At 43.4% G+C, this 25,398-nt stretch overlaps 2 protein-coding genes and 1 long non-coding RNA gene across 5 annotated transcripts in view; 2 read left to right on the forward strand and 1 right to left on the reverse strand.

Annotated features, from left to right (window-relative positions):
- GCLM (glutamate-cysteine ligase modifier subunit) lies at positions 1–15,190 on the forward strand. The gene is made up of 7 exons (XM_081195070.1): positions 1–452; positions 6,583–6,648; positions 8,028–8,112; positions 10,499–10,555; positions 11,509–11,711; positions 12,027–12,141; positions 12,863–15,190. The coding sequence occupies exons 1-7, from the start codon at positions 327–329 to the stop codon at positions 13,033–13,035; spliced, it is 825 nt and encodes a 274-aa protein (XP_081051196.1). The 5' UTR covers positions 1–326; the 3' UTR covers positions 13,036–15,190.
- Positions 8,516–25,398, reverse strand: part of LOC308587430 — a 24,004-nt gene continuing 7,121 nt past the window's right edge. For both annotated transcript variants that reach the window (XR_014008368.1, XR_014008369.1), the window contains exon 3: positions 8,516–9,400. This is a non-coding gene — a long non-coding RNA (uncharacterized lncRNA). The remainder of the gene's footprint in view (positions 9,401–25,398) is intronic.
- DNTTIP2 (deoxynucleotidyltransferase terminal interacting protein 2) overlaps positions 18,805–25,398 on the forward strand; it is a 10,664-nt gene continuing 4,070 nt past the window's right edge. Inside the window, exons 1-4 of one of the 2 annotated variants that reach the window (XM_081194992.1) lie at positions 18,805–18,966; positions 20,292–22,042; positions 22,560–22,695; positions 23,049–23,144. In XM_081194992.1, coding sequence (XP_081051118.1) covers positions 18,898–18,966; positions 20,292–22,042; positions 22,560–22,695; positions 23,049–23,144 — 2,052 coding nt within the window. In that variant the 5' untranslated portion in view covers positions 18,805–18,897. Of the gene's footprint in view, positions 18,967–19,321; positions 19,614–20,291; positions 22,043–22,559; positions 22,696–23,048; positions 23,145–25,398 lie in introns of those variants that run through there. The other variant, XM_081194993.1, reaches the window with a different exon arrangement.

The raw sequence follows: 25,398 nt of genomic DNA on the forward strand, positions 1-25,398 counted from the left end.
GCAAGAACTCCCCTCGATGTGTGTGTGGGGTTCAGCTGGGATCAAAGCAGTTGGCCGCCGCCGTTGGGAGGGCCGTTTGCGCGCGGTCCCCGCTACCTTGTGGCTCTGTGTGTGTCCGTCCCGAGCCACGTGACCGGGGACGGTGACAAGGCACTTTCCCCCTCCTGCTGAGTCACCGTCCCTTGTCTGAAGGGAAAGCGAGGGAGGGAAGGAAGGAGAGCGGCGCCGCAGACTCTGCCCGGGTCAAGTCCCTTCCTCTTCTCCTTCCTCAGGACCCGGCGGCCAGTGGCTTCCAGCGGGCGGAGAGAGCAGGCAAACAAGCGCACATGGGGACCGAGAGCGGCAGCGCCGGGGTGCTGCTGGGGCAAGCGGGCACCCTCAACCTGCAGACGGGCAACCTGCTCAACTGGGGGCGCCTGAGGAAGAAGTGCCCGGCCACCCCCAGCGAGGAGGTGAGCCTGCGGGAAGCGGGGAGGAGACGCGTGGACGGTCCATTCTGAAGACCCGCTCTTGTTGGTCGTGAGAACGCGGGCGCGCGGATCCCGATTCTTGCTCTCCGCGAGGGATCAGCACCCCCAAAAAATATACCCCACCAAAGCCAGGCCGCTGCGATCGACCGCTCCCTCATAAATAATACATATGGGGGCTGGCAGGGTTTTTTTGTTCCTTCTCGCGGAGCCTTGAAAGGGGTTATTTATTGTCTCCTTTCTGTGGCAAAAGCAGCGGGAGGCAGCGCTGGGTGTGTGTGTTCCCAAAAAACGTTGGTTTTATTGACTGGGGTTTTAGCTGTTGTTATACGTCTCTCTCCCGTTGAAAAGAAGAAGAGGAAGACCCCAAACAGCACGATGCTTTGAAAACAAGGAGTTGGTATTAAAATCCAGGTCACTGTCTGAATCGGGGTGGAGGGGAATTAAAGCTTTATTGATTTCCTGGTTCTCTGCTCCGCTTTAGCTGGGTAGTTTGTGGGTACAGAGCAATGTGGGAATCCCACCACGGAGAGTTATCTTTTTTAGAAGTGTCAGCGTTAAGTAGATATTTGTTTATGTTGCTGTGTCTTTTCCTGAGTGCCAAAAAAAATGCTTCTTTCACTGTATTGTGTTTTTGTCCAATGCCTTCCAGGTTGCTTCCAGGCAAACAACCTGTTTGTAGACCATTCACCTGATTTGTTTTGCACTAAGTTTATAGGCAGGCTATATGACGTCACACCAAGCAATTGCTATCACTTTCCTTGCTGCAAAAAGTCTGATTTTGTTTGGAAAGCAGTTTGTTGCCCAGTAATGCGCGCTGCTGTAACTTCCTGATTTGTCACTGATTCCCCATCTGAAAAATTGTGATAGCCTCAAAGCATCCTTAGTCTCTCTTAATAGCCTCAAGAGTAGGGTTTTTTTGAAAACATTGAAGCCCATCACAATTTGTTAAAAAGTGCTTTTCTGCTAAATTTTGGACATGATTTTAAAAAAACCCTCTTAACAAGTACTTAGGCGAAAAGACTCCCCAAACATTTCTTCATAATGTTTGGTATACTGTCGGGGCATACACTTCAACTTCAATTTATTCTGCTGTGTTTCCCCTAAACTTTTCTGAATCATAAGCAAGCAACTTTTTCCAAATCCATTGCTAGCATTTTAGCAGTTTGATGAGCTGTTGCATGTTTGATCAGGCAACTTACTGGAAATTTGATAGGCAGTTATGCCTTTGACGTCAGCCTAACTTAACTACTCAACACCTTGTAGTTCTAAAGGTTTTTACATTAAATCTGTTTAGGCTTTTTGCGACCCCAAACTTGTTAGCTAAATACATGTCTAGCTTAGCAGTTAAGTGTGAGCATCTTGAACTGTGTTGTGGCATGTAGCTGCAAAAACTTCCTTGCCCCACCCTGGTTGTAATTGACATACGGAATCCTGCTGTAATTAGTTTGGCATCGTATTGCCTCTTCAGGCTATACTGACAGGCAGCGCTGTATTGGTCTTATGCTTGGGGGTCAGTCCTTTTTAAACAGCCTAAAAATGGTCCTGTAAAACTGCATTTCATTCTAATCATTTTCTTTTTGTTTTATTACTTATTTATTAAATTTGTATACCGCCCTTCATCCAAAGATCACAGGGCGGATCACAACACAAAAATACAAAATGAGGACACAAAATTCATAATAAAAACAAGAACAAAAACAAACCAATAACTCCCCCTCCCACAAATACATTTAAAAGGACATAGAATTTTAATCAGACGGATTAAAGAGAAACAATTTCCCCCGGAACATAATATATGTAATGAAGGCTAATAAAAATAAATAAATTTTATTATGGCTAATACAATCTATTCAAAGCTTCTAGACAAGATATCTTCTGGACTAAAGTGTTCATGTATCATACTGACCTAGTTATTTTCTTATAATTGTCAATTTCCTTCACCCCCAGTGTGCCATAAGGTGATATAGTATTTTGTAACCCAAAGTAGTCATTCTCAGCTATCCCACAATAACCATTTATACTCAAAACGGTATATAGAGGACTTTTGCTTTCAGATCATACTTCCACCTTGATATGAGAAGAAAAGTTTATCACAGCCACAAATCACAATAACCTTTTTTTCGCCCTTTAAAAGTACGCATAGTGAGTGTGTAGCAATCATTAAAATTTGTTTTGTGGCTTCTTGGGAAAGTACATTGCTAATCTATTGGATAACTGGCTTGCCATGTTGTGGTTTTTAATTATTATTCTAAAGATGAGGTTCAGTTCTTAGTACTGAGCATCTATAAAGCCAGCAGCTTAGTTTCAGAACATGGATTACGAGGCTTGGGAGCCATTGTTCTGCAAACTATAGGCCCCCATACCATTCTGAGGTAGTAATGAAGTTATGTTTGGCAGCTATCCCGTAGCCTGCTTGAATATAATGAAAGCCTCAGTTCAAATCAAAATAGAAGTGAGTACTACTTTTACAATAGGCAGGGTGGGAGCAATACTAGTAATAATAGTAAACTACAACACAGCTTGTGTAGTTTATTGTTGTTCTTAGTATGCTGCTATTAGGGAAGTTGTGTAATTTTTACGAATTTCATGTGCTTTTGTGCGAATGTGCTGATATTATAATGTATTTGTATTATGCTTATTTTTTAAAATATGTTGCGTGTTGCTTGGGAAACCCTTGTGCAACAAGCTACTAACGAGTCTAATTAATAATAATAATACAGTACTTCCCTCAAGGGAACTGCTCTGACACGTGTAAAACATACGTACCAGAAGCATGGGTTCCTATTTTACTATCTTTTTTCCTCTGCATACAACTACAGTATTGTTTCTAACCCAGTGGCTTTCAAACTGAAAGCCAGAAAATGGGAGTTCCTCAGTGAGAAAATCAGTAGTGATGGACAGGTTTTCTGAAAAGACTGTTTGTGCACTACAACTCGTCTGGCCCTGTAATGTGTAGCTGCAGGGAAGGGTTGGGTGTGTTACAGGGCGTAGTCTCAGTTCATGCTAGGTGATGGTAAATGGCATTCACTGGCTGCCAAAAGATTTGGCTGGCAGCCTACAAAAACCGAGTGTGGCTCATAGAATACGCCCCAGAATCCTTTGGAAGATGTAGACCAGTGTTTCCCAACCTTTTTTGGGCAAAGGCACACTTGTTTCATGAAAAAAATCTCGAGGCACACCACCATGCCAGATGGGGAAAGGTCACTTTTTACTTATGTAAAAAAATATAAAAAAATAGTAACAGCATAGAAGGTAATGGTTATGACTGTTAGGGTCTCCCCCCAAATGCAGAATTCTATTAATATCTTCCTTAGCGAGCCGCGTTAACCCCTGTAATGCTTTCTATAGAGTAAGCATAGGGGACACTGGGGGATGTGGAACCAAGGGGGCAGTGGGCCAAAAGAGTTCGGGATCTACTGCTTTAAACAGAAATAAGAGCCAGTGGGTTCTTCCTTTTTTAAAGTATCGTTTCAGCGGGGACAGCAGTCCGGATTTCCAAAAAGCGGCGCTTTTTTGCGTCTGAGCAAAGAAGAGAGAGAGGGGAAAAAAGAGAGAGAGATTGATTTGTGGCTGCGCAAAGGGGGGAGGAGCCCAGGAGTAAAAGTAGGAAGGACGAAGGGAGGGAGGGGAAAGGAAAATTAATAGAAGGAAAGGCGGGTGGGAGAGAAAGAGAAAGAAAGAGGGAAGGAAGGGGGGAAGAGAAGTGGAAAGGAGGGAGACCGAGGCGGGGGAGAAGCGTCTGGAGAGTTGCTCCGAAGTTTGGGGGGCCGCGGGGGTGGGCGCGCGTCCCAGGAGGCGGAGGCCAGCCCGGGCTGGGAGCCGCGCCGCGGCCCGGGGGCGGTAGGCGGACCGCGGTTCCTAGGATGTGGAAAGGGGACGGAGGCGCAGGGGGAGGAGACCCGCACGGCTAGGGCAGCGCAGGGGGAGGGAGGCGGGCGAGGGGGGCCGCGATCCTTCCCCGCGGGCCCCGCCGAGCCCACCGGCCGGGGAGGGAGGCGTGCCCCCGCCGCCAGAGGAGAGCAGAGGCAGGAGGAGGAGGACGAAGGCGCTGCCGAGGAGGCGCGCCAACTTCTGCCAACTTCGGCGCCCGCCCCGTCGCCGCAGGCTCCTCCCGGCCGAGAGCCAGAGGACGGCGGCGGAGCAGGAGGAGGAGGATCGGGTTCGGCGACGGCTGCTGCGTCCTCTCCAAGCGCGGGGCTGGCCTCCGCCGCGCCCGATCCTCCGCGCTCGCCGCGCTTCTCGGCGGAGCAGGTCTTGTGCGTGTGCGAGGCGCTGCTGCAGGCGGGCGACCCCGGCCGGCTGGGCCGCTTCCTGGGTTTGCTGCCGCCCGACGCCGAGGCGCCGTGCCTGGAGGCGCAGGCGGGCGAGAGCCTGGCCAAGGCGCACGCGCTGCTGGCCTTCCAGCGCGGCGACTTCGCCGAGCTCTACCGCCTGGTGCAGAGCCGGCGATGGGATGTGGGAGGGAGCTCGCTCGCCGCCCCGCGTGTGCCTATGTGGGGCACGTTACAGCCCCGTGACGTCAGCGCCACGCAGGCAGCCAGGCAGGCAGACGGCGAGAGCCCCGCGCTGGGCGGCCTCTCCTCGCCGCCGCCGCCCTGCCTCTCGCCGCCCGACTCGCCCGCCTCCCTCCCACGGTACACCAGGCAACAATCTCGCGGCACACTAGTGTGCTGCGGAACACCGGTTGGGAAACACTGATGTAGACCACTCAGAGATTCCTCAGCACAGACCACCCGATGGGGAAGGGATTCCCCAAAGCTTAGAAACTTTGAAAACCACTGTTTTGGTTTTACACCTGGGGAATCGAGTCAGATAATAAATTTGAAGTTTATTTCTGTAGCTGCGCTTTTTACACTTTACAAACTGTCCAAAGCCATCACAGCAGGAAACACTAAATATGAGGGCTGTTAACTGATTAAAGAATTATTAGTTGATTATTGGCCTCTTAATCAATGAGTTAATTGCCGAGTTATGTTTAAATACCGTAACTTGGTATCAGAATCTCAGTTAATAAGTTGCCTTTCTGAAATTCTAAAGAGTGTGAGGTAGCTTCCTATTCAGTAGACAAATGCTACTCTATTCTAGTAGAAAAAGTCATACAGTATTTAGTTTTCTCATTCCGAAGGTCTGGCAAAATTAAACATGCCCACAACATGCTTAATATTTGCCTTTCATTGAATTGTTTCACAACAATTAAATCAGTCAAGCCATTTTAAAGCTTTACTTAGGATGAATTTGTAGCTTTTACAAATGATCTTTGCATGAGAAGTACACTACTACAAGACCAGGTGCTAGATTTTGCTTCTCCTCCCTTTTTAAAAATAATAATGGAAGTTGTTGTTCATTCAGACCTGGACTCAAACTTCCCTATGCCTTGTTAACTGAAAAAGTTAATTGATTGTGCCATTCAGTATCAGCAACCCTCAATTCAGATCACAGTGATGTTGAACAGGAAGTTGAAACTTGTCCAAAGAGGCAGAAAGAAGACAGTGGTCTATTGGTGAACCACTGGCCAATTTTTAGATGAAGGCTTATTGCCGACTGCTGGGTTTGTTGGATTCTGGTAGAGAGAAAGACACTTAGTTTCTTAAGCAAGAGTTCATACCTGTGGTTCTAGCTTATATGTTACATAAACCACTGTTTTTTGTGACAGGAACAAGCCACAGCAAGCCTTACATTCTTGTACCCCTCCACTGCCCTCCTCTAGCACAATTTTCCAGTTCTTTAGGTTTTGTGACTTGTTCCTCCTTTCATTTGCCCCCCAAAATCATGAATCTGCTGCATTATTTGTGGGTTCCTCTCATTTCCCATCTAGGCCCCTAATGTGACCTTATGCAGGCCACCCGCTTTGCCTAATGGGAGAAGGGAGCAATACTTTAAAACCGGCATGGTGAATTGCAGAAAAAATAGGATTCCTTTCCTTTTTACTGTTTCCTGTTTACATTTGTCCTCACATTTTTGTTCTATCCCTGTACCCAGATATAATTTGCTTAGTTTGTGTACATAAGAGAGAAGATATAGGGATTAGCAGAGGCAAGTTTAATTTCCTTTTCTCACTGTATTGCAAAATTGAAACCAAGCAGTGTTGAATAGTGAATATGTTGCTTTGCAGCTGCGGGATTGCATTCAGAAAACCTTAAATGAGTGGAGTTCAAAGATCAGCCCAGATCTATTGCAGGTAAGTGACTTTTCCTGTTTTGTGTTTCCTTGCTAGTATGCTAGTCAAATAGTTAGAATTTTCTCTGGCCCAAACTCAGTCTGTCCTTGTTAAATGAAATTTATTTCTGGAGAGAGAAACAATATAATGAAAGTTCTCATAGAATAATTAAAGTGTCTTTACCTGGAACCAAAATGATAATAAAGTCAGAGGCAGGCATTCCTTCCCATTCCAAAGAGTAGGGATGGGCAGGTGGAGAGCTGACACATGTCTGGTCACTGCCCTCCATATGCTTCTTTGGGACACAGAGCAGGACCTTGGAGGGCCAATGGAGTGTCCAGACAGGTTGCTGTGGGAAGAGACGATCCTTTAGATAATTGGAATCCCAAGCCATTTAGGGCTTTAAATGTCCAAAGCAGCACTTTATCATGGACTGACTGGACACAGAGGAATGGTGGGAGGCACCAGCTGGGGAACCCCCAAGGAAGAAGGCTCAGAGCCCAGGGATTGGTGGTGGCACGACAACGAGTCGTCAGAGGGAGAAGATGAAGAAGATTGGGAAGAGGTGTTGGAAGTTGAAGAGGTAACAGGGTTTAGTGAGCAGGGAGAGTCAAGTTCCCCTCCCTTCTGGTCTCCCAGAACCAGAAGAGGCATGAAGAGGGAAGAGCAAAAATAGGCATTCTGGAAGTCTCAGATTGCTTAGGAAGGACCTGGGAGAGGAGGAGACTTAGGCAGCTGGGGTAAGGCAGGGACCTTGATTCTCCACAACTATATCATAGGGACAATATTTACCGAGAAGAGTTGCTGTGCTTATGAGGCCTGGCACTACTGAGCAGACCTTGTTTCTTCTAATAAAGAGTTAATTCCGCTTACTCCATGCGATTTATTGCTGACCCACTCCTGCCAGTCCCATTCTGCAATTAGAATGGGACCAGAGGCCCTGTAGTTGGATGGTTTGTGTAAACATAACCCTGTGACTGTTTTTATATATATATTTAAACTGTTTGTTGCATGTGTTTTTATTTCACGCCCTGCATTTTTGAGGCTGAATGCAGGCATAACATAACTCTCAGAATATGTGTAGTGCTACAAATCTGCCTTGCATACTTTCCTTTCACGCCGTTTGTTGAGGTGCTTGTCAGACTTGCCCTCTGTGGCCTCCAGCTGTGCAGTGTGGACCAGGCCTTTTGCAACTGGGTGCCTCGGACAGGGGGATTCCAGGACTTTTGTCTCAGGCATCTACTGCAGAGTTGTTTGTGCTCCCTCCCCCCCCCCCATATGAAAACAGAATTTTGGTGAAGCTCCAGGCTGCTTTTTATATGTCTTCTCTAATGACACAAGATGTGCTTAGCTGCCAATACTGGTAAGCTTCTTCTGACTGTCAATGTATTTATTTGCAGGAGCTGCCTGAAACCCTTGAATGTACTCTAGCCCAAGCAATAGAAAAGATCAATCCTGAAGAAAGGGAAGAACTGAAAGTTTCAGGTATAATTTGTTTGTTGACTTCATCAGGAGAGGTGGGATGCAGCAGGGCCCAGTGTTAGTCAACCAGCTTCTTAGATACAGAGAGTCACCTTCCTCTGGGGACTTGTGGAATATTAAATTCCACAATAGGTTGGGGAATTGAGTAAGAGGTCCAGCATAGCACAGCTTAACATTGTTTCAGCAGAGCTGAAAGGCAGCAGAGTCTGCCATTGGCCAGGAGACCAAAGCTCGTTTCTCTGCATATTATATGCTGCTTTTGTTCAATTAACTTCAGTAAAGTATTATCACTTACTTTCTCTTGCGACTCTTATCTGCATTATTCTAGTCACTCTGCTGACAAGGATTGCAGTCGAGGATCTGCTAACTAAACAACCTGATGACTAATTCATAGGACAAAGCAATATTATTTATTCCCTTTTAATATTTTTATCCTGCTTTTCAGACAATTGTCCTCTCCCAAAGGGGATCACAGTAATAAAAAGAAACACCATTTAACCCTGCTTACCTGGGTGTGTTTGAATTGAATATGCTTACTTTTGAGAAAACATGGTTAGCATTGCACAGTTAATAGTTCATGTACATTTAGGCTGTGTTTGCATCATGATTTAGCATTATGAGGCCAAGCCTTTGCAAGTCTCTGGCTTGCACACACGCGCACACCGCGGGTTTATTTATCTGGCTTGCTCTAGAGAACTATAGTTAAGAGTGACCCCAGTTAAGGATACTGTGGTTAATAAAAAATAGAAGCAGAAATGCTTGATCGCCTCCTCACAGCCACACCAGGGAGGAGGGGAGAGTGCATGAGCCCTGGGCTTGCTCTCATAACACTGAACTATAGTTTCATGCAGATGTATCCAAAGTGCACACCACCAGAACTTTGGTACTGCTTTGCTTGTATATCATTGCATCCATATTGCTCTTTCCAAAATCTGTACTCAACAAAAATCTTCAGGATCATCTCATAGCCTCAGGCAATGCATATCTTTTTCTTTCTTTTCTTCCTTAAAGCAGCTGATGCCACTGTTGCAATGCTGGAAGTAAAATGAAAACAGAACTGGGACAAATGTGAGGGAATGACCAGTTGCATAATGCATCAGCCTGTGAGCTTCCAGAGGCCTCTGGCTGTTGGATACAGAATGGTGTGTTAGGTGGACTTCTGGTCTCCTTCAGTAAGGGGCAATTCTGAAGTTTCTCAAAGAGAGGGCAGACATTTCTAGGTACAGCACAGTTGCAGTAGGGTCATGGAACCATCCTAGTTCTCTGTATAGATAGCGGCTATCCTTGCACCCTGAAAATGAAAACTGTTGTTAGTTCAAAAATAGCTACATAAATATTAGTAAATCTTGCTGAGAGGTGTGTGCCAACCTGGGTCTCTCTTGGGCCTGGTATTGAAGGCGCAGCCAATAATCTTTCATATATGCTTCCTGAACAACAAGTTAATGAACTACTTTGAACCAAGGTTTTTATCTGAGTTGATAAGGCAATCTCAGTTCCATCAATGATTCTGAGAGTACCTACCATAAAAAAACAACAACCGGGCATCTATTGTAAGTGAAATCAAGAAGCAGGTTTTTCATCACCACGTTCTAGGCAGACCCATGGGCTAAGGCCAAGTGTGAGGAACCTTTGTCCCTCCAGATGTTGATGAACTACGACTCCCATCATCCCTGGCCATCAGCGATGCTTGCTGGGGCTGATGGGATTTAGCTGAAGGACCAAAGGTTCTCTAACCCCTGGACTAAGAAGGGAAAACAACATTTCTGCCATTCTTTAACTCATCCAGTGCGTCAGGAGCTCATTGGCAAAAATTCCTTGTCTTCACATGTAGAGAAATAATCTGTGGGCCGCTGTTCACCAAAAGGACCTGAGCAAACATGTCTTAAGTCAAATTGCTTTGAAATCTAACCTTTCTATAAGCTTGTTTTGAATTTCATCTTAATAGGAGACTTGCCTAGAAATCTGTAAACCCAGAAATAACCTAGAGCAGCAAATAACCCTTAACTCAGTCTCTGAAAGGCGGACATTGTGTAATATATGTCAGACTTTTTAACTGGAACAATTGGTGTTCTTGGGAATTAATTGCTTTTGGGAGGGGAACTTCTTGCATTTGTTGTTGGCGTTCTTGTTGCTTTATAGCTAAGTTGTATTTGTGCAAGACATCAACATAAAGAAAGGAGGAGGCTGCATAATTCTTCCAAGCCTTTCTAGGAGACTCTAGAATTTGAACCCAGGACCTTCTGCATTCAAATTATGTCCTCTGCCGCAGTGTTTTGGTCATTAATCTGTGCAGATTTGATGTGCTATTAAATGGTCAGAAACACACAGTTGGGAATTTGCATTATTTGCAGATGTTGCTTTCCCTTATTAACTCGTCTTTTATTTTCAGCAAAATTGTTTATCGCGGGATCAAACATTTCATCAATCAGAGAAGCAGTCAGTATGAGTAAGTTGGCAACTTACATTTGAACACATCCAAAGTTTGCAGGGACTTTTCTTTTTCTTTATAAAGCCTGTTCTGGCTCTGAAACAGAAAGCTTTCCCTAGTCATGAATGTTTTAAAAATCTATTGACCTTTGTACCTTTTCCCTACTGTCTTCGAACTAAGTTGGCAGACAGTGAAATGGAGGCGGGGGTTGGGAATCACTTTCAGTCGAGTGGCTGCATTTTTCGTGGTTTCCTTTTCAGGGTCCATCTTTCAAACAATAGATGCAGCTAAATGGAAGGTGAGCAGGGCTGACCAGCGCATGCATACATACCTGAACATATCCCATGTAAGCTTACATATACAGCACACAACACTCACATAATTAGGTTTTGGGGGGAAAGTTTGCATTGGAGACAGTAAGACTTCTAACCTAAGTGCAGTTGGGCGAGGGTGCATTTCCAGCAAGGGGGTATGGCGGCTGTGACCCTCCTCACAATTGATCATGCCACATTTCGGCTTTGGAGGAGTGGGGCTACTATTGGCTTTAATATTATGCTTTTTTCAAACCTAATTTTAGTAGGCCAGAAGTGCACACCGACTTACTAAGAACTGGAAGAAATCCAGATTTTGCATTGCAGAGCTAGCCTCAATTCAAGCAAAAATTCGTCTTTTGTTTTTCTGATAGCTGAACTCTGAAAATAACCCTTTTGTGTGGTTTCCTTGGTGTACTATTGTATGTTCAGAACTATTAAGAACTCTGCTTTCCTTCCTCTCTTTTCAGCATATTTTGCTGCAAAGTAATACCTATTGTATAGGTTCTTCCTTGTAATTCAAAAATTTTGTGGATTCAGGGAATTGAACATTTATACAAGGAGATAGAATAAGTGATCAGAAGACAAGTAGATTTGTGTTTCTTAAAGCCTCCTGTAAATAATTTTTATTCTATGAAAGTTTGTCTCTCTTTTTTTTAGCATGTTCTGCCCTTGGTGTCGACCAGTTAGATTCCGTGATAATTGCTCCTCCTCCAACCGAAGACGGAATTAATCTTTCCTTAGAATATTTACAACCTTACTGGGCAGAGCTTGAAAACTTAGTTCAAAACAAAAAGATTGTTGCCATAGGGACTTCTGATCTAGATAAAGTACTGTTGGAGCAACTGTTCTTGTGGGCGCAGGTAAGAGGCAGTCTGTTCAACTGAAATAACCTGGGTCTGCTGCTTTTTCTGTTAATATGTTCTGCTGAATATATTATGGAATCAGATCCAGTTTTAAACCTGAGTACAGTATAGACACTGTATAGCCAGCTGGGCAAGTGAGTAGTTGCATCCATATGTTTGATATGTGCAGCATTAAAAAATTTTTTTAGAAAACACAGCAACTTTCCATTGTCATAAAGAATGTGCAGTCACTTAATTAATTATAATGTAAGGCAAACACCATAGCACTATCTTATATCTGAAGGAAAGCTGAAATTTTAAACTTTTTTCTAGGTGAAACCAAGCAGTAACCAGGTGAATCTTGCATCCTGTTGTGTGATGCCACCAGATCTGACTGCATTTGCTAAAGAGTTTGATATCCAGCTTTTGACTCATAATGATCCAAAAGGTAAGGTCCTGTTAATTGCCTGGATAGAGTAGACCAAAGGTCCATTTATGTTTTGCCATCTTATGATCATTAAGAATTAGCTGTATTATCACAGAGCTAGTTCCATATTCTGTGTAGGGCACAATGTATAGAAAAAGAACCTTTTCTGGATGCCAGCTTAAATCAAAGCCAGAATAGCTCAGCCCAATGTTTGAGGACGACATGTGCATAGGGTGCACTGCTTGTTACCATTTGAGCAAAGATTTCATTATTCCCACCTTTTTAACAATGAATTTCTGGCTTATATCACTTGTATGTTTGGAGATTTTAAAAACTGGTATTGATTTGGACTTAATGCAGTCAAGGAACTCATTCAGCAGGCAAAACATAAAGTCATTTGTAGAGATAACACCGCAGCAAAGATGGGCATAGCAATAAGCCAGGAGATAAATCCTGCAGTGCTGGTTTAGTTTGAACAAACCTGGACTTTTAAAATAATGTCCAAACTAATGTATTATAAAAAGTGAAGTAATGAACAACTGTAAAAGGTTCTGGAGTGTTGGTCTTGGTGATGTTCTGGCATGTCAAATATCAGGACTGTGTTCAACCACGTAGTGTGTTTGCTTTATTGTAATTGCATATATACATATTTCAAATATGATTGGCATTCATAATGCTGGTAGCTCAATTTCCTAAAAGCTTTGCTAATCATCACCTTCTCCTGTCCCTGTTCTAACCTTAGAACTCCTTTCCGAAGCAAGCTTCCAAGAAACACTTCAGGAAAGTATCCCAGATTGCCAAGTGCATGAATGGACTCCACTGTGGCTTCTGCGATATTCAGTCATTGTTAAGAGTAGAGGAGTCATCAAATCCAAAGGCTACATCTTGCAAGCTAAAAGAATCCCAGCATCTTAAGATGGACCTTGGGATTATCCTGTATCTGAAAGGCCCTGTCTTCTAGATAATTGCACCAAGATGCAAACTGGAATTTGTAAAGACCAAAATGTTTTATTATCAAGTAGTCAGTGAAGCCCAAATTGCATATTGGAGTAAGAGTCTGATACCATATTTCTCTATCAGTTGCCTTTTATTTCATACATTTCTCATACATGTGTGTTTTGTGTTGAGTTCAGCTTGCTCACTTGTGAAATATTATTTTTCATTAACTGTTCGGGTGATTTAGAGATGATATATAAATAAAAATATTTGAAATATTTTAATGACTAATATAAACAGAATTTGACTAGGTATATTTTGATTGAAATATTTCTGTTTGCAAGGAGTAATGTAACTTGTTAAACCTTATTGCTGCTAAGCGGACAGCAGAGTAAATTTGGGAACACTGGTGGAATGAGCACTCTGATTTTAAACCAGAGATGTAAAATTCAGGGTATGCAAGTAAATTGTTTAATATATTCATGAATGGACTTCCCCACCACTCCTGTCATAATACAGTGTAATACTTGTATTATGTAACTTTTTTCTTCTATCATGTCTATACTACATTTCTCTTGATATATGCCCAAGGAGATGGTGTTTCTGTATTGGAGAGCACTGGTCAAAAATATAATTAACTTTGTCAAAGTTTACCTAGTTTCATTTTGCCAGTGCTAAAACATGATTTACATTTTGAGACCCATAGAAAGATGATTCGCTTTATATATAACCTTGACATCACATACAGTATAGAGCAGGGGTTCCCAAATTTGAGTCTCTAGCTTCTTTTTGGACTACAATTCCCATCATCTCTGACCACGGGTCCTGCTAGCTAGGGATGATGGGAGTTGTAGTCCCCCCAAAAAAGCAGGAGACCCAATTCTGTCTGAAAATCAGAGCTGTCATAGTTAAACGAAAATTAGTTTGGGTTGGTTCCAGACTGAATAAGTGTATAGCCACTGAAATAAATGGAATTTGTTACTCATGACTGACTTAAATCCTGATGATTTACAGCACGTCCACTCAAAGCATAACTAAGGGCTCATCCACACTTTTGCTTTTCCCACCACTTTATCCTGGGAAAACCTATTCACTGCTGAATCAGAGCAGACATCAGTTGGGTTTTCAATGGATTGAAGTTTCCTCCGATTCAGTGGTAAAGAGGTTTTCCTGGGGAAAATGGCTTGGCAAATGGAAAGCTACTTGGACCCGTGCAAAGCATAGGCAAGCCCTTTGTGTAGCATCAACCCTTTGTTTTTGTCAACTAGTTTGATGCATTCAGTGTTCTGGACTGCTTTTAACCTATGGAAACTTCTATAAATGAAGCAGCTTTCTAATTTTTCATTTAGTGTATAGCCAATACATTTTGGAGGTTTTACGCCATTTGAGGAAGGTTAACTTTTGTATTTGTATACCTGTTTAATGCACTAATGACAGGTTTCATGAGGGGTGGTAAACTTTTATCTGAAGTCCAGAGTTTTACATTCTAATTAAAAATAGCATCATAATGGGTAGCTAGAAAGAGCAAATGCTTTTGTACTGTCTATCATATCCTGGTTACGTACTTTAATCCATTCCAGTGGGCAAACTTCTCAAGTTTTTATAAAGTTTTTGAATAAGGGGGTTTAAGCATGTGGTGATGTTTGGGTCCTAAAATGTTTTAAGTAAAGCTGCTCAGACAGGATTCTGGCGTAAACTTTGATTTGCAGCATAAATATCCAAATAATTCTGGCGATATTGCTAAAAATAGTATGTACTGAATTTGCAGGAAGTCTGTTTATGGAAATTTGGGGTTGCAAAACAAAAGATGTAGACAGCTGCAGTTGTATGTAGTCTGCTTCAGAATTAACTGGTTTTATTTAAACTTCTGTACCTAATGAGCTTTTACTAGTTTGAAAATCATTGTTGATTAAAAAAACCCTTGCTTTACAGAAATTCGCTGGTAACTGTTTGTCCTCTTTGTGTGTATCTCTATGCAAATTTTCAAATAATATTTCAGGTTATGTTGTCCTTTTTTGGAGTTAGGGAGTGAGGAACTGCAGGTTTTGGTTTGGATTTTCTCCAGCCAGCATGAAGAACACTAGATGGAATGCTTCCTATAAAATGATACGATGAAATAAAACTTTAAAACAGATTTTAAACTATGCATGTTATCTGGAAAACACACATATCCCAAATATGGAAGCAGAACACATTTTTGGTGATACTATGCCAAGAGAAAGATTTCCTTTCAGCCAGGCCTCACTTTCATTCAAGGCTCTACCCCATCCAGCACTTCTTTTTAGTACTTCTTTCTAGTTCATTTTAATACTGTATTTCAGATTCAGTGCTGGAATAGGTGACATAACCAAATCCTTCCCCAACACAACTTGTACTCTAATTTTAAGCTGCCATATTTCAAAAAGTAAAAACCAGGACACTGGGGGTTTTTTTATTGATTTGGCTAAGATTCAGGACAAAGCACCGCCTTTCAGAAATTCCCCCCGGACATCAATGCCGCCTTTGAAATCCCAGGGAAAGCCAGGTGTATGGCAGCCCTGTCTTAAGTGTTTGCAGATATACTTGAGTCTAGTCAAAACGAATAAGTTATCTAAAACTAGACCAACCTTAGTTTCTGCGTGTAACTACCAATCCACACTAAGAGTAGCAACACTAGCAATGTTGCTAAATTTCCTTCATGCAAATTCCTTCTAAGTTCAGAAAAGACTTTTCCTTTCTGGAACATTATTTTTCTCTGTTCTTCTACTTCCATAAACCTTTCTGCCATAAAACTATGAACAGCTGTTCAACCTTGTCTAAAAGAAGCACCTCTGTGATGCAAGTCTACCACCTCAATGAGAACTAAAAGGTAAAGGTACCCCTGCCCGTACGGGTTGTGCGCTCATCTCACTCTAGAGGCCGGGAGCCAGCGCTATCCGCAGACACTTCCAGGTCACGTGGCCAGCATGACGAAGCTACTCTGGCGAGCCAGAGCCGCACACGGAAACGGCGTTTACCTTCCCGCTAATAAGCGGTTCCTATTTATCTACTTGCACCCGGGGGTGCTTTCGAACTGCTAGGTGGGCAGGCGCTGGGACCAAGCAGCGGGAGCGCACCCCGCCGCGGGGATTCGAACCGCTGACCATGCGATCGGCAAGTCCTAGGTGCTGAGGTTTTACCCACAGCGCCACCCGCGTCCCTGCGATGAGAACTACAAAGGAGTAAAATCCTAGCTAGGTCTTTTAGGCAGTGGTTCATAATTGGTGTCCATGGATCCCAGGGTGTCCACATAACCCACCCAGAGGATCTGTGGGAGCAGTGCTTTTTTCTTTTAAAAATATGTTTAGGGGTACTCTCATTTTCCTACTCCTATTGAAACACTGCTCCTCAATGAGGCAAAACTCAGATTCACCAAATGCTTAGGGGTATGCATACCTTGCACCCCCCTAGAAAAAAGCACAGTGTGGGAGCATTCACATAACAAAAACTACCATAGAGATGTCAAAATTTTCAAAAGTAGAAGCTCCATGGCTTGGCTTTTGAAAAACAGAGTCCTCAATAATTAGCTAATTGGAAACCACTGTTATATGGCATTGTTGGTTTAATGTTGAACTCTTAACTCGTGTGTGTTTGTGTGTGTGTCACACCAGAGGCTTCCCAACAAAAATACACAAGACAAGAAAACTATAAAAAAAGCAAATACATTAAAAAGTTAGCAGAGATGAGGATCTGTAGCTCTCCAGATATTATTTATGCTACAGCTGCCATCCCTGGCAATAGTTGTGCTGGCTGGAGGTGATGGGGGTCCAGCAGCAGCTGTAGGGTCAGTAGGACATAGGTTATGGGGAAGAGAGTTGTGACCCTCTTTGTATCAAGTTATCTCAAAAATTACCAGTCCCAGATTTTATTGTGCTTAGGCAGGTGGGATAGGCAGAGCACTATATAATTGATCCCAGAAGCAATCCCAGAGCTGCTTACAGGATTTGCAGCCCCTCCTACGTCATGGAATTAAGTGCTGTGATCTTCCATGTGTCAGATCCATTTGGTAATGTGCTTGCACACTACAATTTTTAAAAGCAGTGACTGCACTGGCTGAGAGGGAGCAGGTGTTTTCTTAATCTTCTCTCTAGGCTGTTCCATAACAATGTTCTTTTTATAGCTTGGAATACGTCAAACATTGCAATTATAAAATATTAAAAACCCATAAAGTCAAAAAGTACATAAATATAGCAAACAAAATTCACTAAAGCTCCAATTATGAACACAGGTTTGGGGTTTAAAAGAGGTCCATGCTACAACAGTCTGGGTCTTTACCTATCAATAGAAAGGTGTAAATTGGTGCAAACTAAGCTTCCCTGGGACGCAGGTGGCGCTGTGGGTAAAAGCCTCAGCACCTAGGGCTTGCCGATCGAAAGGTCGGCGGTTCGAATCCCTGCGGCGGGGTGCGCTCCCGTCGTTCGGTCCCAGCGCCTGCCAACCTAGCAGTTCGAAAGCACCCCCGGGTGCAAGTAGATAAATAGGGACCGCTTACAAGCGGGAAGGTAAACGGTGTTTCCGTGTGCGGCTCTGGTTCGCCAGAGCAGCGATGTCACGCTGGCCACGTGACCCGGAAGTGTCTTTGGACAGCGCTGGCCCCCGGCCTCTTGAGTGAGATGGGCACACAACCCTAGAGTCTGGCAAGACTGGCCCGTACGGGCAGGGGTACCTTTACCTTTTTAAGCTTCCCTGCAGGGACGCGGGTGGCGCTGTGGGTTAAACCCGTGACAGGGTGAGCTCCCGTTGCTCAGTCCCTGCTCCTGCCAACCTAGCAGTTCGAAAGCACGCCAGTGCAAGTAGATAAATAGGTACTGCTCCAGTGGGAAGGTAAACGGCATTTCCGTGTGCTGCTCTGGTTCGCCAGAAGCGGCTTAGTCATGCTGGCCACATGGCCCGGAAGCTGTACGCCGGCTCCCTTGGCCAATAAAGCGAGATGAGCGCCGCAACCCCAGAGTTGGCCACAACTGGACCTAATGGTCAGGGGTCCCTTTACCTTTTAAGCTTCCCTGCAAGGGCTGCTCCCTTAGTGGGGTGCCACTAAAAGTTCCAGGGGGTGAGGGTTACCTGCCTCTCTTCATGTGACAGAGGCAAGGCTTCTGAAGTGGATCTTATGGTAACCCAGTCCCAAGCCATTTGGGCTTTAAAGGCCAAAAGCAGCACGTCTGGAAATGCATAAAGGTGTGGCGGTGATTAAGCAGCAGCCATCACTCAGAAAACATTTTGAAGTTGTGCTGCAGATAAAAAACAGAAAACTGTCAGTCCCGCTGTCAGGAAACGGACAAGCCAGGGCGCCTGTTCCTAAAAGCTGTTCCCCTTCATCAGAATTTCCCTTTCCCTGCTGAAGTAAATTTGCTAGTCCCCCCACACACCTTCAACAGACCTCCTGCCTACAGACTAAGAGAGCATTATTGTCATAATCGTTTGTTTTATTTATCTTTATTTGATTCCTGTATTGCGAGGGGTGAGACTAGATGACCCTTACACTCTACAATTCTGTGATTCTATATACAGCCCAATGCCAAAGGAGGCTTCTGAGCAGAATATAAAGACCATCAAGATACACAAAACCGTTGAGATATAAATATCCCATAGTTAAAATGTACGCTAAAACAAGAACACACAAGACAGCCACTAAGAGAACGGAAGAGTCGGGCGGGGGAAGCCCACGTGTGCGCTGACCTAGGCGAACCGTTCCGGTCCAGTGCCGCTGACAGGAACTGTTCGGGGGGGGTAGAAAGTTTTCACCCGGAGAACTTAGGAGAGCACACCAACCCGGAAGCGAGCTGAAAGTGGCTTCCTTCCCATGCGTATTAAAGAAGAGAGAAGATGGTGGCCACGCGGCGGGGAGCGCGGCGGAGTGAGCCGGAGAGCAGGGACCACCCTGGAGAAGCGAAGGTGAGAAGGGAGCGGAGCGATATCTAGGGAGAGTGGGGGGGACAAAGGGGCAGCCGGCCCGAGCGATTCTGTTTCCGGCCCGCGCAGCTCCCGTGCTGGAGTTTGAATGCGCAGACCCCTCAGTCCGCCCGGGAGCGCGCGTAGCCTCTGTGCGCGTGACCGGAGACCGTTGCGCCGCGAGCACTGCCGTGGATCCACTGCGGAGGATCACTGCAGCCCTGATGGCGGCGGCCGCGGGGCTCCTGCTAAAGTGCCCTTGCGTGCCTTGAAGCGCCCCCCCCACTCGTCTTCACTGGGGGGGGGGGGCAGGGCGGCGCATATGTGTTTTGCATGATGGATATTAAGATGGGCTCGGGGTTGGAGAGATGCGGTGCCATCTGAGGCACCGTTCTGGCTGCTGCCTTTCTGAAGGAGAACATTGCAGAGAAGATACGGATATCTCAGCTGTACGCCTATGGCTTATTCTTAGTGGGGCTCATTCACCCCATAGGGAAAGCCCTCGAGGCAGGACCACCCTCTGCCTTTAGGAGGGGCGGGGTACAGAGGTGACAGATTGAGCGGCAGAACTACCACTGCAAGATACGCCAGATGTGGTACTGGCTGCCCTCACATATAGCGGAGGATGCTGTCCCATTGCTAGCACTGAGGTAAGATTCAGTTGCTGGCATGGTTTCCATACATAGAAGTAGGGATTGTCATTTTGTTGTTTCCCTCAAGCAGCAAATGTCTTGGATTGGCAGTGCTTGCTAGCAGATTGTACCTCGCTGCTTTTATGGGTACGTTTGTGAGGTAAGTGTAGCAGTATTTTTTAGAATTGCCTATAGCTAGATAGTTGCCATACAGTGTGGATGTGTTGATGATCTAGTTTCTGCAAACTGCATGGTGCATGATGCTCCCATAACATATACAGCCATGGGGACTTAAATAGCACAGCCGTTGTCAAAATGGGAACATGGGAGTCCTTCAGACATAATGATGCTTTCTGGTGTTTTAGTAAAACCCTAAACTGCTGCTGAATTATGCTCCTAAGCAGATGTGTAAGTGTCCTCTTCTCCAAGTGAGAGTTACGGTACATTAAAGCAAACAGTTTGGGGGTCTTATCTTTTGAAATGTCTATCAAAAAACTTATGAATGGTTTTTGTTGGCAAGGTAAAACTAAGAAGATGACTTGCTGTGACAATTCGTGCAATATTGTTTCATTCTAACAATAGCTAATGGATTAAAAAGCCACAATGCATTGGAATCTGAGAGTGGAGTTTCTCATGTGGCTTTTGCCTGTGGAAATAGCTTTTACATATTATTCAACATTATTCTCTTTCTTTCAGCTGGACTCAACGGAAGGCAGCACATCTGTCAGGACAACTAGGAGAAGTAAAGTGAATTTCCCTGCAAAAGTTGTTCCTGAGCCTCCTCTTGAGAAAACAAAGGAGTCTGAAACAAAAATGGATGCGGAGGAGCCTCCGCAATCGCAGGCATCTCTGAATAGGAGAAAGACTGTAAATTTGGCAGACTCAGTTGCTGAACTGCAGGCTGATGGGGATATTTCTGAAGCAGAATCAAATTGCTCCTCTGTGTCCGGTCTTCAGACACCTTTATTTATAAGAATAACAAGAAGGCGGAAAATTGTAGTTCCTTGTCCACCAGAGACGCCCAATAAAAGCAGACAGAGCAAGAAAGCTCCTCTTAGTGAAGGAAGCAGATGTCAAGAAGATGATGACATATCTGAAGCAGAATCATGTTCTTCCACTGTTTCAGGAGTACGGACTCCAAGTGTTGCAAGAATGACTAGAATTCGGCAAGTCAAGACTACTGTTTCACCAGTGTGTGAGGCCCAAGCTGAAGAAGTTTCTGATACAGAATCATGGTGCTCCGGTATTTCTGCAGAGCAATCTGTCCAGTCTAAACGAATAACCAGGAGCATGGGGCTGAGATTGTCCAAAGAAGCAATGCCTCTGCCTGAAAGAAAAAGTGAAGCTGTGGTGGAAGAAGCAAAACTGACTGACTGTGTAACAAAATCTGAGACTATTGTAATCTCTGATTCAGAGCAACCTACAAATTCTGATTTAGACGTAGACCAAGCCTCATCTCTCTCAACTCTTTTGATAAATGAGAAACCTAGCCCCAGTAAAACAAAGGGCCATTCTGAATCTGTTCTCAACAATGATCCAAAACAGATTGTGTCAAGCAGCCCCCCACGAAAGGCAAGAGAATGCACACAAAAATCACCTAAAAAAGGCAAGACAAAAGAGAGGAACTGTGAATCTGTGGGCAGTGTGGAGGTAAAGATAAGACAGGAGAAAGATATCAAGGAGTTGGTCACAAAACAAATGTTAGCTGATGTATATGAAATTGCGGAGAGCACAGAGGAAGTGTGTGATCTAACTTTAGAAAAATCCATAAAGGTAACTAAAAACCAGTCACCTATAAAAAATAATTCGGACATTTCTCCATATGATGACATAAAACTTGATCAGTCTAGTATGCCCCTGAAACAGACAACTGCTAATAAAAACAAAAGCAATGTGGAACCCCCAAAAATGGATACTGGAAAGGTTACACAGTATCAAGTAGAAGAGGCAATAGAAGTAGGCAAGCCATCAAAAATAGATAGCCCACAAAAGAATATTATCCAGTCACGAAATATAGAAGGCAACAGTGATGACTGCAGGATTTCTGTTGCAAGTTCAGACAGTGATGGAAGGCAAGATGAACCAGTTGCTGAATCATCTTCACATACAACCAAAACAGGCCATGAAACACATTTGACTGTGTCACTTCTTACAAGTGATGAGGGTGAAGAATCTGAAAACAGTGATTTAGAAGAAATTAATGAAGTAGAAACAATTGCCAGTTCGACAGATACTAATAAAAAAACTACTACCACCTTACATGAATCACATAGTGAAGAACTATTTGTAATTGATAAAACTCCTGGCTTGGACTCCACCAGATCATGGTATTTAGAAGAGAAGGACACAGAAGGTAATAAACAAAGTGAGGAATCCTCTGAATTGGAAGACAGTGAAGAAGAATTTATAGATGAGGAGGAAGATTTAATAAATGAAAATAATAAAATGTAAGTTCTCTCAATGAACTTAGTTATAGTTTATGTTAAGCAGTATTATTAGATGCATGTATCTGGGGCAGAATTGTTTATTGTTTTACAAGGTCTGAGAAAATGGAAGCAGTGGCAGACATGAATTGTCTGATACATGATTTCTAGTTTTCCAGGGAATAGTCGCCATGGAGTAGGGGCAAAAAAGCTGCTTAAAAGTTACTGTAAACTAGGCTATTGACAGTCCGTGGATTTGCCATATGCATTTCAGCTGCTTTTTAAGAGCTTTCTATTGGGAGTGTACAACCTTGGTATATTCTGTTGAAAGCCTCTGTTGCAGCTCACATGCTTTAGGGAAAAGTTAAAACTTCAGTTAAAGAGTTGTTTGTATGTCTTGGTTCCTATGGGAAGGAGTTAATAGGTCTGTGTCAGTTACTTTCGAAACTGATTTGGTTTGCTCATTTAAATATTTTCCTGTAATAAGCTTTAGAAGGTGGTGTCAAAATGCATGTAAATTTAACATTTCTTTCTCTTCTAGTTTATCATTTTCAAGCAGCATTGATCCTGGTCTAAATGTTAAAAACCTTGGAGGCTCATATATTAGTTTTGATGCAGGAAAGCAGAAATCTGGCTTTCATGGAGTTGTGCCACTAAAGGAGAAAAAGAAAGATGAGGTAAAGTACCCAATGTTCACTGTTGTGCTAAAAGCTGGCTTAGAAGAAAGCCCTCAATAAAACATTGAAGGAATCTACTCCTTGTTTTTACCAGAAAAACTGCATTTTCCAAATTTTCTTTTCTTTGGTGCTCCTTTCTCAGCTTAACTTCTCAACTGTTCTGTGATTTCTAAAAGTCCTATTGAGCCACTCTCATCAGTAACCTTCCTGTGACTCAGTTTTTTGTCCTGACCTAGTCCTTAGGGAGCTTAACTTTTATTGTAACTGCAGTTTTCAAGTTTCCTAAAATTTCTTTTGTGTTTTGTCTGCTTAGCACTGTGTAGTAATTATGCTACTTTAATATACCCTTATAGCTTTTGAAAAAGAGTGTTATAACTCCAGATTTTGAAAAAAGGGAATCTGTTCCACCTTTAAAAGAATCGGTCCACCAGCTGAAGAAACAACGTAGGGTAAGTAGAGGGTCACTGAGCAATGCTCAATGCTACAAGAATTGGGCTGACTCTGAGGGCATGTAAGCACCCGTCACTTCACTTCTCAGCTTAGTCTGCCTTACAATGATTAGATAATGGGATTATTATTATTATTTAATTTGTATAGCGCCCTTCATCCGAAGATCACAACATAAAAATACAAAACAAGAACACAAAAAGCAAAGCAATAACCCCTCTTCCACAAGCACATTTAAAAGGCCATATAACATTTAATCAGCCGAAGGGTGGTGACATATAAGCTGTTCTGAACTTCTTGGAAGAAGAACAGAAAATATGACAAATAAAAGATGAAGAAGGTTGATAATAACAGGCTCTTCCTTTTTAAAAGCACTCTTCAGCCCTTGAGCAAAATGCCAGCGAAATCAGACTCAATCAAGTGCTCATTAATGTTCATGTGGTTGCATGTGACAACTGCAACACTGAATCAGTAGGTCTTTTTTACAGCTTAGCCTGTGAAGTCAGACAGCAGCATGTGAAGAAGACTTAAGAGCACATGGGTGCCAGAAGAACTGGGCTTGCCAAAAGATTATGATTCCTGAAGAGACAAGAGGACTCAGGGGCTTTAGGATGGGTGTGGGGAACCATGCAAGAGTATGAGGCAATAGCTTAGAGGAGGACAAAAAGGTGAAAGCTTAAGATTGAATGTTTGTGGATATTTGGGGGAACAGAGGAGGAAGCAAGCTTCATGTGGAAGATATGGCTACAATGAATGAGGAAAGAGTGATACTGCGCATATGGCGATGTCAGCTTGTAAGTGTGGGTTACTTAATATTACAGGAGCTTCTTGGGTATTTGGGTTTAATTTGGCACTAAAGCGTAATATTGAAACTGAGATGTATTAACTTGAAACATTAGTTAAAGTTTATTTTTTTAAAAAAAATTTATTGGTTTTTCACCTTTTATATAGACATAACATACACAAAAAGACAAAGACAAAAACATGTATAGTTTCAGAAAATCCTACTTTCTTAACCTTGTTCCTTGACTTCCCCCCACCCCCCTTCATGCATCCCAATTCCCATGATTATGTCAGCAAATTATTATTTCTCCTCTTAACCATCTTAATATTACCTCTTTTATAAAAAATGAGTTTTTTCTAAGTTGGACTCAAATTCCCTTCCATCGATTTCCCATTTTGTCTTGTATAAAAGTCATATTAACTAAATCCAAAAGTCCTGAGTGTTTTTAAAGTTCTATTCTTCCCTCCCTCCCATCCCCGGTTTTCGTCCCTTCCCCGATACATGTCCAAAACAACAGTTCTTAGCCTGGATTCCTCACATCCGAGGCTTTCAAGTCTCTTTCAGTCCCTCTCCGCCGGTCTTGTTGGTAGTCCTTTATGTTGGTCATCAAATCTCGAAGGAGTTCTGTCCCCATCAAACCAGGATCACTTCCCGCAAGGGTATTTAGGAACAACTGCTGCAAAAGTTCCACAGGCCATGCATCTTCAGAGTCAGAGTGGAGGTCCCAATCATATTTCTTCTTTATTTTAAGTTCCTGTATTCCATATACTCCAGGGGCCTCCTCCTTCGTCTTTTGCATCTTTCGCAGATTTGTAGTTGGTGTAATCCAAAAGTCTCCTTGTTTATACTCCACTGGTGTAAGCTTCTGGTTGGTACTTTCCATTTTTGCTTTCTCTTTTCCTTGTTTAGTCTCCACTTCTTGAGATATCATTTCTGATTCAGCTGCAGATTCTCTCTCACTCGGGTCCTCAATACATTCAGCAGAGCTGCTTATTCCAGAGGTCAAGGTTATGAGTTGTTTATTCATAGCCAGACTCTGCTCTTGTAAGATTCCCACCAAATAAAACGTTCTTTCAATTTCCACTAGTAACTTTCCATCCACAGCCATTGTAATGTCACAGAATTCCCCCTAGAGGGAATCTGGTTACTTAATAATCTTTCTCCAACAAACCTCTGACTTGTTATTGTTACTTTGTTTCCAACGATTTTAGTTCAATTGTAACTCATTTTAATCCAAAGGGATCTTAGATAACAATTTTTCAGCTTTAAACTGTCCGTTTGACAGCTTTGACAGCTGTCAAACTCCGTATTCCTCTTCCACAAGCTCAAAACACAGGACGCTCCCGGGCCCGGGAGGGGGGGTTGTATACAACAGAAAGAAAACTTTTAAAATTCCACTCTTTCACTCCAGCTCAAAATTTCTTTTTGCCAAATCTTGGAAGTTAATGTCTTTTTTAACTCACCCCGCAAAG

The sequence above is a fragment of the Podarcis bocagei genome, assembly GCF_964188305.1.
Source record: "Podarcis bocagei genome assembly, chromosome: 5".
Taxonomy (NCBI): domain Eukaryota; kingdom Metazoa; phylum Chordata; class Lepidosauria; order Squamata; family Lacertidae; genus Podarcis; species Podarcis bocagei.

What these genes read in the sequence shown, in the direction of transcription:
- GCLM (XM_081195070.1), top strand. Translation starts at nt 327, where the DNA reads ATGGGGACCGAGAGCGGCAGCGCCGGGGTGCTGCTGGGGCAAGCGGGC. An exon ending in CGGCCACCCCCAGCGAGGAG is followed by an intron (nt 453 to 6,582) that starts GTGAGCCTGCGG and finishes GTTGCTTTGCAG; the next exon opens with CTGCGGGATTGCATTCAGAA. An exon ending in AACTGTTCTTGTGGGCGCAG is followed by an intron (nt 11,712 to 12,026) that starts GTAAGAGGCAGT and finishes ACTTTTTTCTAG; the next exon opens with GTGAAACCAAGCAGTAACCA.